At 39.3% G+C, this 13,978-nt stretch overlaps 1 protein-coding gene across 5 annotated transcripts in view; it reads left to right on the top strand.

Annotated features, from left to right (window-relative positions):
• Nucleotides 1-13,978, top strand: part of myo18b (myosin XVIIIB) — a 59,639-nt gene that overhangs the window by 1,731 nt on the left and 43,930 nt on the right. For 2 of the 5 annotated variants that reach the window (XM_087843996.1, XM_087843995.1), the window contains exons 1-9: nucleotides 1,871-4,092; nucleotides 5,350-5,775; nucleotides 7,994-8,057; nucleotides 8,299-8,411; nucleotides 10,673-10,840; nucleotides 10,943-11,153; nucleotides 11,746-11,888; nucleotides 12,001-12,101; nucleotides 12,400-12,463. In XM_087843996.1, coding sequence (XP_087700122.1) covers nucleotides 3,853-4,092; nucleotides 5,350-5,775; nucleotides 7,994-8,057; nucleotides 8,299-8,411; nucleotides 10,673-10,840; nucleotides 10,943-11,153; nucleotides 11,746-11,888; nucleotides 12,001-12,101; nucleotides 12,400-12,463 — 1,530 coding nt within the window. In that variant the 5' untranslated portion in view covers nucleotides 1,871-3,852. Of the gene's footprint in view, nucleotides 1-697; nucleotides 860-1,870; nucleotides 4,093-5,349; nucleotides 5,776-7,993; nucleotides 8,058-8,298; nucleotides 8,412-10,672; nucleotides 10,841-10,942; nucleotides 11,154-11,745; nucleotides 11,889-12,000; nucleotides 12,102-12,399; nucleotides 12,464-13,978 lie in introns of those variants that run through there. The other 3 variants (XM_087843998.1, XM_087843997.1, XM_087843999.1) reach the window with 3 other exon arrangements.

The raw sequence follows: 13,978 nt of genomic DNA, 5'->3' as shown, positions 1-13,978 counted from the left end.
CAGACCAACTGCCAGCATGGTGGTGGAGCAATAAAGATTTGGGCACCTTACAGTCACTGAGCAGAACATGAACTGCTCTGTATACCAAAGTGTTCTAGAGTCAAATGTGAAGCCGTCTGTCCGACAGCTAAAGCCTGAATGAAACTGGGTCCTCAACAGAACAATAATCCCGAGCACAGCTGCTGAAAAAGGAAAGAATCAGTGCTGTGGCCCAGTCAAAGTCCAGACCTCAACCCGATGGAAATGGGGTCATGACAAAACAGAACCGCAAAAAGACATCAGGATAGTGTTTGAGGCCAAGAGCAATAGGAAGGCACAACTTTTTTCACAGTGTAGCTACTGATTAGTAAAACTTTTAACACAGATTTACGCTTTAACAATATGTGTGTTTATGACCCTATTAATCACAGCAGACCCTTGGCTTCAATGCAGTGTTGCAAAAAAAGGTGGATAATGACAAGATTGACTTGGCCAACACATCATACAGAGTAGGTGTGAGCTGACTGACAACAGAACCTCTGAGCAGGAGCACGACGAGACAGTTTCTTAAAAAATAATGACGTCTCAATAGACACAAAGTGGCAGTGAAGTATGTCAATAATGGAAAAGTGGATCATGATGGTGTGTGTGTGTGTGTGATAACTGTCTTTTACTGAAGATTATCTAATTTACCTCAGTTTTCTTTCTTTCTTGTCAGATTGTTCTTCTCCCTCTGTGCACACGCACATTGCCACCATCACATCTTGCTGACAGACGCGTGACCCTCCACCTCCACAGCCACTTCACTCCCCTTAACCCTCTCCCTACTGTGAAACCATGGCACTGTCCTCACGCTTAAAACTCTGGGAGAAGAAGGGAGGTGCAGAAATGCTGTGTGCTGCATTAACTCTAATAGCTGGTTGTGACTGCACACATGTGTGTGTGGGTGTGTGTGTAGTGCACTGATCACATAGTGAGTGTTCCTCTGTTCTAACCCTGAGTCATTGTAGCATGTCACTGCTGTGGTTGGTGTATTAGTCATTTTGCATGTTCAGTGTTTGAGCTTTTTACAGCCCCATGCTGTCACTTGACATTTGCGATCTGAATCTGCTGATACTGATATTTCTGTTGAGATACAAAACACTCAGCCTTATATGGCAGTTTCATCACTCAGTTCATTCTGCTTATCACATGCTACCGAAAGACTGTACATAAAAGATGGTCATGCTTAAGTTTAGGTTTTTTGGGGTTGTTTTTTTTTTTTTTTATCCATTTTGAAGCCTCGAGATTAGCCTCCATTTTTCAGCCTTTTTTCAGGTTGATTGTACAGATATTTTTATGCTCAGTGACTCCAGCTAACAACACCATTAGTGGAAATCCTTACAGAAAAAAATGAAATTGTATGTCCCAGCTGATCACCGACAAGCTACAAAGTCTTTCTCCACAGTTCATACAAAAGGAAAGTAGGAGACAGTGATAACTGGAAACTGTTTTTCAGACTGGATTTTAAATGTGTTACAATATCCTGGCAAAAACACGGAAGGAGAGTATTCTTCTGCTGGGTAAAGAAAATACATGCTGTCCTTTTGATGTGACCCCTCATACACCTGGTCGTACACATGATACCATCTCATAGGATGTCAAATCTCTGAAGAGATTCATACATGCTAGTGGATTTTCAGACTGTCACTGGGAAAATACTGTTAATGTAACTACATTGTGGAGCACAGCAAGACAAATGGAAGGCATCAGATATCAAACTGATTACAGTATTGGTTAACTGACACTGCATTGCATACACAAGGGTTTTAACCAAAGCAAATATTCTTACACAGTAACATGTTTCATGTGACTAATATAGTATATATATACAGTATACATAATTAGATTAAGAATCGCTGTCATTTTAAGCACAGTCCCTTAATTACTGTGCAAGTTTGCAAATGACATTGAATACTGGGCAACATGAAAATAAATTTTTTCTCAGATTCTGCCCCTCCTAATGTTCTTGCTCCATGCAGTAAAAACCTTTAAAAGCTGCATTTGAAATCAACTTGAGGCCTTTTATCTGCTTAATTTCTTAAAGGTTTAATAAAGAAATGACCCACACTTGTCCGTGCTTCTGTGTCAAATAAACACCCAAAACAGGAACAAGTGTATGAAATCACTCTAATGCCTGAGCAGCTGATGCTCGGCTTTTCTGTTGAAGCTCATAAACTGTACCTCTATTATTGTAGCTGAATGTAGCTGTATTATTTCAGATCTGGTGCTGACAGAGAAACAGTTGTGACATCTTCTGAACTTACTGTAACTGTCTGGGGGGTTTTACTCTTGGATTAGCTTGACATAAAGCTAATATTCAGTTTTATTTAGTTTAGAAGTAGAACTAGAGGGTTTCTTATCTTTAAAGAGAAGATATAGGTTTAAACCATCCATGGAACCTCTGCTCAAATCTATACTAATGCAGTCACAAGTTCATGCCAACTGCAGGGTTTTACAAAGCTGGCACATTTTCACTGGTTAGTCGTCCAATTTTGAATCTCATAAAAAGCTTTGTCAAGCACACTAATGTGTATCCCAGTCTAAAGTTTGCATTAGGACCAGATTTGGTACATGGTATGGGTAATGCATTACTCTTGACTGCTGCTGAAAGGTATAATGAAGCTCCTCCCACAGTTTTTCATGATCGCACACTGTAGCTTCACACAGAATGCACTGACCTTTCCCATAGTCCCTATTGTGTCAGCAGGTGATAACTATTAGTTAAATGTCAGGACTGTGGGCCCATTTCTGCTGGTACTTCTCAGCCCTTCATGCCATTCATCAAAGCCACCACCTCATGTAAAAGCTGGGGAAATAATAAAAGGCTTTTAAAATTGTTATCATCATTGAACACAATGCCTTTCATAGACTCAATGTGCTCGCAATATTTTCTATTTCACAGAATTTCTTTAAATTAATATGTTTTTGACAGATTTTTGGAGTTTAACAATCCAGCATAGTGGCACCACGTTTACCAAAATGCCTTTGGTGCGAGACCAGACATACAACGTCCCTCTTTTGCAGAACACCTGTCTATAAATTACAGAATGATTCCTTCACCTACATGAAAATAGCACGAGGGAAAAAACAGCTTACTCGAAGGCCTTGCCTCTCTGTGCCTCGGGTTCACTCCTCATCTCTACACCAATTCCAAATCCTCACATCTCAGGCATCAATCTAACTTTGTAAACAAATCCCAATCACAAGTCCAGTAGGCCATAACTTTTTTAGAATTCCAGTATTTTCACTACTTTCAAGCACCTGTCCTCTGATGTGTACCTTCCTATTGTGTGTCTTCCTCCAGTTTTGTTTTCATTCTTCTTTTTTTATATACTCCTCTTGTCTGTTATTTATTCCTGCTGTCTTACTATTTCTACTTTTATTCCATACAGTTGGTGCGGAGCACCCACAATTTTGTTGTACATGTACAATGACAATAAAGGCCTATTCTATTCTATCCTACTCAAATTAACAGCCGTTTAGATTGTCACACATTCTCTTATTTGAAAAACCCTCCAACGCCTTAGGTACCTCATAGTTGTTTATGACCCTGCATGGTGCTAAAAGTGCTGAAGGAAGCTAATTACAAAAAGGCCTTTAAAGGACTCACATTCATTTATATCCACTGTGCCACACACTGCCTCCCCTTTTTGGATTTATTCTAAACCCTGTGGAGCAGTTTTGATGAACTCATGTTTGAGTGTTGGTCAAAATAAAGTGTTTGATAAGAACTGTAAGAAATCTCTTTCACTTTCCAACACATTTGTCATACATTGTCAACGTATGCATCTGACTTGTTTAACTCTCTGCTGAGCATGCAGTGCATGCCTAATGTGCATGCCCAATGGACTGCACACTGCATCCAAACCATACAATGACTTTCTATTTTGTTTGTTCTGCCTGAATCATCAATGGACCAAACTACAGATAAAGGAGGAAAACAAGCCAATTGTCACAACGGTACCACCTCCGCCGCTGTCAGTTCTGCCAGGTGGTTTCCTCAAGCAGCTCGTCAGAGATTCAGAGAAAGAGACCAAATATAAAGAGCCAGAGGTCAAAGAAGAAAGGCCAGTAAGTCATTCAAGACTTCTCTAGGCTGGGGAAAACAATCTCAGTAATGTAATGACAGCCAGTGAAGGGCCAGATGGTCTTCTTTGGATAAAACTTATTTTCTCTAGCTATTGCTAGCTTAGGCATTGAGAGATTTAATGGAAGAGATAACAGAATGTATGGATAATAAAAGGAGTTGGAGTTTTCTTAGATCTAAAGAAGGCGTTTGATACTGTTAATCATGAAATTCTATTAAAAATTTCATGATTAAAAAAACTGGAAAGGTACAGGTTTAGGGGAGTGGTTTTGGACTGGTTAAAAGGCTATGTAGGGAATAGGCAACAATATGTACAAATGAATGAATATAAATCTAATTTGATGGATATTGCTTGTGGAGTACCTCAAGGTTCAGTATTGGGTCCAAAAATGTTTATTATGTACATAAATGATATTTGCAGAGTTTCGCAGATGTGCTAGAACAACTTTAAAAAGTATGTCTATCTCAATAGCGGGAGTGAAATTATGGAACAGTCTAACAGAAGAAATAAAAGACAGTAACAACAAACCAGTTTAAAATAAAATATAAAAAACGAATTTAAAAAATATATATAAGAATGATGAAAACAGGGTTAACCCAGGATGGTAATGTTGTTGGTAATAGTGTTTTAGTTTAGTTTGTTTCATAATTTGTGAATGTGCAAATGTAACCATTTATTTATTTTCATATGAAAGTAACTATACTGTGGTGGGGCTTGTTTATCTTTTGTTTTGTTTTTTGTTTGTTTTGTTTTGCTTTACTTTTGCTTCATATGTTGTTTGTTTAATTTAAGACTAAAAGAAAAAGAAGAATTAAATGAATGAGAGGTAAAACTTGAGGGGGTAGGGACATATAAGTATATACTTCTGCCTACCTCTTTTCAAACAAAAGAATGGAATTATATTTTGTAATGATTGTGAATGTACATGTTTGAAATAAACATGAACTGAACTGAACTTACCTGTTAAGGCAGATAAACTGCTTGTCACCTAAATAGTGGCTAGCTGGCTAAGCTAATAATACTTGCTTACTAATGTTGTTACTAATGCTAATCGTTCAAACACTTGGAAGCATTTAATATCAAAGCTATAGACTTCACACTGAAGACACAACAAAAGCACCAGCAGACTGTGACACATCACCCACTATTTCCAGTAGCACTACTACACACAAGTACAACGCATGCACAACCTTCAGTTAACAGTCAAAGGAGGCCTGTTACTTTTTTCTTCCCACTACAGCCAAACAAACTGAGTGACAACCTGGTGCAACAGTTTCTCCTCCCAGATCAGACTCCTCCAATCCTCGAGGCAGAAATGTCCCTGCGGACAGAGCAATTCAGCAACAACAGCGACAACAGCAAACCTCAAGGACGCAACTCAGCACAGCCAGATGGCAGGACCTCATCTCAGTGCCACATAGTGACTCCTGACTCTGGGGGTAAACCTGAAACCAGACCAGACGTAACACCAGAGCCCCCAAAGCAGAAACTGCAACAGTGGGACAGAAGGACTGAAAAGAAGAGCAAAAATATGGAGGAGCATACAAAGAAGGAGAGGATAGAGGAATTTGGGCAAGGGAAGGAGAAAGAGAAGGGGATGGAGGAGAGGCAGGAGCCAGAGGGAATGCAAACAGAGACAACTGTGACAGAGAATGCCAGGAAGGAGGTATGTATGCTTTTGTCATCCGGTCTTACAGATAGTCTGAGGCCTGCAGAATACTTGGAAACTCTTCTACATTAAAATAATATTTTTAATGGATTTTTTCCCCTTTTCGTGACACCGTTTCCTTTTAAAACTAACATTTAAATTCCAATAAAAATGTATCTACTTTATGCCCTGCATTCAGATCCCTCATCTGCCTTAGTTGAGACATTCACGAGACATAGACAGTAAAAAAAATGGATGTAGCTTTGTGGTTGGAAAAGTAAAGCCAGTGGGGAAGTGCCTTAAACTTGCATTCTGTCTGGAGGCCATTAGATGGCGACACCTATGGCGATTAGTTCATTGTTCTACTCGTTGTGGATCATACTGAATAAAAATAAACCTAATTTGTAGGGTTTTAGTTTATATGTTTTTGATGATACTGTATTTGACACAGGAGGATTAGCTGTGATGTTTTCAGTTTGCTCAATGGCTAATGACTTGTCAGTTGCAAGTCATGAAATGAGCATCTTTTTCTCAGCAGTGCGCACACAGCGAGTGACTTTTCTTTGTTAGCGTTAGTCTCCTCAAATTTATCTGAATTGTTGTGGTGTTTTTAAAGAGAAACCTGAGTTAATGCTGCTTTATTTTTCCTTAGTAATCCTGCAGTGCTCCCCTATTGACATACAGCACATTGTTTGCAGATCACCCTGCTATCGCAATATCACAATAATTTGCCCATCTTAGTAAAGTCTAGTAGCATATGAAATTAAAAGATCAGATTTTCTTATATTTACCTGCTGTGATCCAGTGCAGCTACTTTCCTTCAAACTGTTTATTTCTATGAACAAAATAATATGCCCTCTATAATAATAATTATTATATAATATTTTGTTCATGCAAAGCAAAGACTCAACAAGAAGTAGTTTTTATTCCACCAGTGTGATGGTCAGATTTCAGATGTGAGTGTAACAAACTGTTGTTAAAAACTCAAACTACATCAGTTATGGCATAAAATGGAAAATGCAGTTACAATTAACATTTGGATGATCTGGGGACTTTGGTCATTATGTCAATGGTTTTTGTGAATTGTGGGATGATCCATCACAATGAATTATGAGACGGTGATTTCTCATCTCCTTTCATAACGGATGGTCCTCCCAAGCTAAAGGAAGCAATAAAGGAAGCATTGATGCTCCTTTCCTTAGTATTCAGAGAATTTGATTAGATCTTCTTATGGCTGCCACATGGACATTTCTGGGTCACATCTCTCAGCTAAGAACCTTTAAAAGCAAAATGGATTATTGGAGCTCACCACTGGATTCTTGCAACCATGATGGCAACAGCATAAACATTCATCTTAAATCTTCAGAACAGTATTTGAAACCAACAGGTGACGTCATGGTAGCTACGTCCACCTTTCATACTGTCTGGTGTGACAGTGCCCATTTATGTAGATATTAAATATTACCATTCCATTCAATAGAGAAACAACAAAGTAATCCAAAACTAAAGGTTCTTTTAGGGGTTTTTTGTATTTGCATACTTCAGTAGTTTGACCTATGTGCATAGTGGGAATCAAAATGTTTACGGAGACAGACAAAAGTTACATTTAAGTCATTTTAAGATCTTTAAATCTCAGACAATATAATTCACTACCTAATCCACTGTCGTTCTGTCCAACATATGATGAAAAGCCTAAACAAAAGGAAAGAAACTAGTGTGACAGTTATATAAGTAATTATAAAAAATGTACATATGGTTGATCTGTCGTGGTGAAGAGAGAGCTGAGTGGAAAAGCAAAGCTCTCAATTTACCAGTTGATCTACGTACCTACCTTTAACTATGGTTACAAACTATGGTAGTGACCGAAAGAACGAGATACAAATGGATGAAATAAACTTCCTCAGAAAGGTTGCTGGCTTCTCCCAGGAGATATGGTGAGGAATTTGGCCATCTGAGAGGGGCTCAGAGTAGAGCTGCTGCTCCTCCACATTGAAAGGAGCAGGTTGAGGTGGTTCGGGCATCTGACAGGGATTTCTCCTGGGCACCTCCTGTGTGAGGCCCCGGGGCAGACTCAGGACACGCTGGAGAGATTATATCTCTTGGCTGGCCTGGGTATTTAATGCTGTGGCACACTGCAAATGGCTTAAATGATCATGCATTATAGAAACTGTGCAGCCAAAAAGTCTTTAAGAGTTACTGTTCTTCTCTTTGTTCCTCTCACGCTGCTTTGTCTCAGGTTAGGGATGTGTGGTATGAAGCTGGAACTGTGTGGTACGTCGACAAGGATGATTTCATCCGTGGTATGCATTGAAAACAACACACACTACAGTATGCATGCTAGCTATAAGTACATTTTGAAGAACATTTAACCTCTAACAGAAACCACAGTTACACATGGATGGATCTATAACTGCTGACTCATTCACACAAAAAACAAGTCTTGATTGTAGCCTTGAAGATCCTTGATATTTCCACACCTCAGTTCACAGTGTGTCTGTACGTGTGCTTTCAAAGACATAACTTCATTTCTCCTCTTTTCAGCTACTCAGCTGAAGCCAGACGAAGGCACACCAGAGCTGTCCGAGGGCCGGGTGAGGGTCCGGCTTGAGACGGACAGCTCAGTGCATGATGTCTCCGAGTATGAAGTTGAGAAGGTAGATCAGACTAGAAGTGTCCATCCATCCATGGTTCTATTATTGTCCAAGTCATGTAAGAGTTTGCACATCAACTTGTCCTTTGCTTCTAATGCAAACCTTTCAACAACCCTTTCTTTAAGAAACAAACCTGATGAGAATTTCATATGACAAAAAGGTCAACATTTAAATGTATCAGCAGAGAGTAATGCATACATCTCCATTAAAATTTGGAGATTTAGCACACATTTGCTTAAAGTTAAAGTTTTTTATACCAGTCCTGTTACAGTGATGTGAAATTTAAGGGGATGGTCTTTTAAGGATATGATTAAAAAAACCTGCAAACATTATATGAAGCATTTTTCATTGTGCCCTTTTTTTTGGTTTGGGAAGCTCATCTTGTAACTGGAAGGTTGCCGGTTCGATCCCCAGCTTTGTCTGTCCTGGTCGTTGTGTCCTTGGGCAAAACACTTCACCCTACCGCCTACTGGTGTTGGCCAGAGGGGCCGATGGGGTGATATGGCAGCTGTGGCTACAACTGTAGCTTTCCTCTACCAGTGTGTGAATGTGAGAGTGGAATTATAATGTGCTTTGAGTGTCTAGAAAAGTGCTACATAAATGCAATCCATTATTATTATATCAGGAAGAATACAAAATCATCTGGTCCTCAGTAGGTTTTAAATTGGGGTACATGCAACCTCAGATGAACTAAAACACAGGACATAGGACATATGACAGGACCTTGTCATCATTCATTTAACAGTTTGCTACTCACATTTGTGGTAAGACGGAAAAGGCTTCTTGGAAGGGTTATAATGCCATATCCAAACAGTCTGGTGTCCATCATTCTACATTGAGAAAAATAATTTTATGTTACTCACAAATGGAAAACTAGTGGAAAACATTCACCAGTCTTGAATGTTAAGGTAAGAGGTTAAAAAAAACCTCTTCTCCCTAAATACATAAGAGAGCACATCTGTGCTTTGCAGAGGTGCATCTAAACTGTTGTTGTTTGTGTTTACTTACACAGCATGTCTTGTGGAATTTACTGGAGTCAGCAGCAACAGCATAGCGCAGTCATATCAAGTCTAGTGACATAAGGCAGGAAAAGATCAGTAAAGAAACAATTTCCCGCAGCCAAAACACAAATCCAATGAGAAGTAGAATACGTTCAGCATGGTGAGGTTGAGACGGTGTTCCTCAAAAGAACCAAGTGAAGTTTGTGGTTCTGGAGAATTACTGGAGGTCTCAAGAGACATAAGATTACAATTTATTCAAATTGGATGAAGAGTTTTGGAGTTTCAGCTCCTTAACATATGCCACTTTTGAAAAGGACCAAAAATATTTGGACAATTGAGTCGAAGCCTATTTCATGGGCAGGTGTGGGGAATTCCTTTGTTATGTCATTTTCAATTAAACAGATAATAGTGCTGGGGTTGATTTGAGGTGTGGTGCTTGCATTTGGAAGATTTTGCTGTGAAACAGACAACATGTGTCCAAAGTTGTCATGTGTGGCTGTGTGACACTTTATACTTAAAGTGGCAGCTTTAGTTGCTGGGAAATAATCCATAAGGGGAAGCAAAACTCAAAACACTGAACACAGGACATGAGACACAAGACAGACATGGAGATGTAGACTTGACCAGGAGAAGACACAGGAGATGCACGACATAGAGACTGGGAGAATAGACAAGAAAACATGTCACACAGGGGAGGCAAAGAAACAAAATCCAAGATCTAAAAATCACTAAAATACAACCAGACACTAACTGAATCAAAGAATATTAATAAACAAAACCACTGAGTCACAGGACTCAGGACCAACACAAAAGGAGCTCTCCATGCAGGTGAAAACTGAAAAACAAAAAAAAACCATCCAAAAAACTGCTACAATGTTAGGAGCGGCAAAATCTACAGTTTGGTACATCCTGAGAAAGAAAGAATAATTTCAAATAATAATTTAATTTATATAAACAAAACTGAAAAACTGAAATGATCTTAGTTTTTGGTTAATTAGCATTTTGTTTCATTCAGGATGCTGAATTGAAATGGTTTGAAAATTTGTATAGACATAAACATATTTTGGTTTGTCATCTTATCTTAATCCAGAACAATAACATTAGTGATATCAAAGTTTTAAAAAGGCAGCATTTTTTAATAACTTTATAAAGCATCTCCACTAAGACAGAAGAAAACAGTTTTCACAGGGTGTAATCTGTGTGAAATCTGAGACTAACTCTTTCACATTTGAACCAATTAATGGAGATGCTGTTCCTCCACAGTGTAATCCACCAGAGCTCGACCTGTGTGAGGATCTGAGTGACCTGCAGAGCGTGAATGAATGTGGAGCTCTGCACACACTGACCAGTCGAGCTAAAGCAAATCTTCCACTGACACATGCAGGACCAAACCTGGTCAACTTCTGGCCCCCGTTACAGACCCACAGCAAGGTAAAATTTACACACATTTACAGATCCGTAACCCTATGAAACTACAAAGCTTATTAAGTATGTGCAACATTTTATGTTTATCTTCTTTTTTTTCTCTATTAGACCCCAAAGTCACGGCGAGGGGAATCTGTGTGGGATGCTCCTCCTGCCTTGGCTGCCCTGGTCAAACGGGTCTACATGTCTATGGTTGGCACCAGAAGGGATCACAGTGTGTGTGCATTGGGACGCAGCGGGACGGGCAAGACCACGGCATGTCAGACCTTCACACATGCTCTTATCAAACAAGCTGGCACAGCAGGAAAGAACATGAGTGGTGAGCGTGCGTTGTAAAAATGAAAACTGTTTAGGTTTTTAAAGTGTTAATGATCAGCACTAAAACTTGAAACTGGTAGTAGTCTGTCATTTCAGTGATTGTGAGTGAGTCGCTACAACTGTGAATCTTAAATGAATCCCAAAACTATATTCAACAAACGTTATATACAGCGTTCGCTTTTACACATCAACATGTAAGAAAAATGATGAAAAATAACCTTTCAGGGAGTTTGTGGATCAAAATTTCTCTGTAACGATGTGAGAGACTGACAGTATCACACAATAAAGATTACTTCAAGTTAATACGGCTAATGTAAGCTATTAAATTGTGAGGTGCAAGTAGTGTTTTGTTAAATAAACTATGAGTATAACTATGTGTGATATGTCATGTGTTACGTTCATTCAAGTAATTTTAAAATCTGCTGAGGAAGGATTATTTTTAGTCTGTCCTGAGAGGTAAAACCGTCGATGTAATAGAGGGTGTCCTGTTTTTAGCGAGCCTGTAGGTTCATTTTGCTGAAATGTTTGCTTCAGCTTGTTTTCCTCAGCTTTCCACACTTCCCTACTGTGATTATTGCTATTTCTTTCACTAGTGGAGCGTGTTCAGGCTATGTTCACTATCCTGAGGTCTTTTGGCTGTGTGAGCTCTAAGCACAGTGATGCGTCGTCTCGATTTGCTATGGTTTTCTCATTGGATTTTAACCATGCTGGACAAGCTGCTGCTGGACACCTACAGGCATGTAGCCCAGACACGAACCCATGTAAGTTAGTCAAACATGGCTGTGTAAATTGGGATTCTTGACTTCTGTTCCTTTCCCTCCTTTGTGTCCTGCTTCTCCATCATTCAGACCTTGATGTTGGACAAATGGAAAGTGTGCCAGAAAATTCAGGGAGAAAGTAACTTCCTGGTCTTCTCTCAGATGCTGGCAGGACTCAGCACAGAGATGAGGTAATCTCCAGTAAAAGTTAATAGGCAGATTTGTTTAAGAACTGCACTATATATTCAACATATTTAATGACGCAACGGGAAATTTACCTTCACATTATGGAACGTTACTGGCCCTCAAAGTATATATTTTAGGGTTGGACTCAAATCTGTCACTTTTTTAATTTGTCCACATTTTGCCCAAATTTTTAAGCCCTCATAACTTCTTATGTTCTAGTTGTGGTCCTGCTGAAGCAGCAGCAGCTGAAGGTGTATGTTTGCCACATAACAACCTATTTTCCCATTTCTGATTCTATATTAGGATCGAACTGCAGCTACACCAGCTCTCTGAATTCAACTCCTTTGGTATTGTTCATCCCGCCAAGGTACAGTAAGTGCATCAGAAGGGTCTCTTTTTTTTTTTTTACCACTATATCACACGTCATGGTATAACAGGCAACATAACCGTAAGTGGAGAAGTCCAGCACAGGGCAGTTCTGTTTTGCATGAACACAGGTGTAATGCTATATTCAGTGGCAACTGGGAAATATTCATTTGTAATATCTGGCCTTCACATTTTACGATGTTCTGTGGAAGACGAGCGTTCACAGTGACCTTGCGTATTTGCTGATTATCAGAAGAAGAAACAAAGGAAGTCAGGAGAAAGTTGTGTTTTTCCCTTTTCCTCTAAAATGGAAGTCACTTTCAGACTTTAGACCAAATATTTCTGGAACTGCTGTAATATATGACAACTGATGGCACTGCTGCGTGAATGCTGCTTTAAACATGTGTTTTTCATTAATGCCATCAAGTCTTTACAGCAGAGCGAGTAACTAATTTAAACGTTGTATATTTTCCACTTTTTGGGAGCTTTTCTGTCACCTGTTCTGTACACTGTGTAACAGCCAGAGCCAGAATAGTCACAGCACAGCTGCAGCTGTGGTCACAGCCTCAGAGACAGCTACTGTTCAGAAAGTGTTCTGATGTATGGAACTACTTTGTGTTGCTTTGCATTGGGAACCATTAGTGTGCTGGTCCAGTCCCTGTTTAATAAACTGTAAAGAACTGCTCTGTGGATATTAAAGGAAAGAGAAAGTACTGAATTTACCCAAGATATTTAAACCTACAGGAAATGTTAATAGAAGGCAAAGAGATGCAGATGCACCATTTTTCTCAAAAGGGTCTAAATTTCTGAAACAAAGTTCTTCAACATGAAATAAGAAATCATAAATATTCCTTCCCCTCCTACATAAAACAAATAAATAAAATGCAGCACTGTCTAGATGGGAAAACAAGTAAAGTAAATCAAACCAATAATTATAATAAATAATATTAATTTTATTTCTCCCCAAATATCCTGAGGCTGAGCTTGCAGCTTGGAACTCACCGGCTCTGGGGGGCCTTGTGCTTGCGTAGACTGCACAGAGTGAGAAATGGCTCTCCTGAGAGAACCGTGGTTCTATTAATAATCCTTCTAGTTGAAATGAGTGCTGGCGAATAGCCCCAGCCGGGGGTTTCACCCACTCACAATGTGGCTGCTCATATCTACTCGTACTATATGATAATGCTGCTGAGGAACACAAAGGTAGTCAACAAAACTAACCCTTTTGTATCTCTGTAGATCATAAATCTGTACTTTGTGTGGTAGCTGAGAAAAACTAAATAGGGTCACAAGCGTTCACTAAACGTATTTGGATGGGGTCGCTGCATTTGGCATAATGACAGAAGTCAGTTAATGAACAATTTTAATTTAGAAGATTGACCAACACTTCTGCTTCAGTTCAGAGTTCTGGGTGTCCCTTTGCCCAGCATGCTTGTGTGAGTATGAGGCTCTGAGGTAATATAAATGGAAAAATGAGCCAAAACATAGAAAGTGAAGTGGTCAAACCACATGGGAAAAG

Source organism: Neolamprologus brichardi, chromosome 7 (assembly GCF_056152115.1).
Source record: "Neolamprologus brichardi isolate AB-2024 chromosome 7, ASM5615211v1, whole genome shotgun sequence".
In the NCBI taxonomy this organism is placed as follows: domain Eukaryota; kingdom Metazoa; phylum Chordata; class Actinopteri; order Cichliformes; family Cichlidae; genus Neolamprologus; species Neolamprologus brichardi.
Note: the sequence above shows the minus strand (reverse complement) of the source record. Positions and strands in the feature narration are given on the sequence as shown.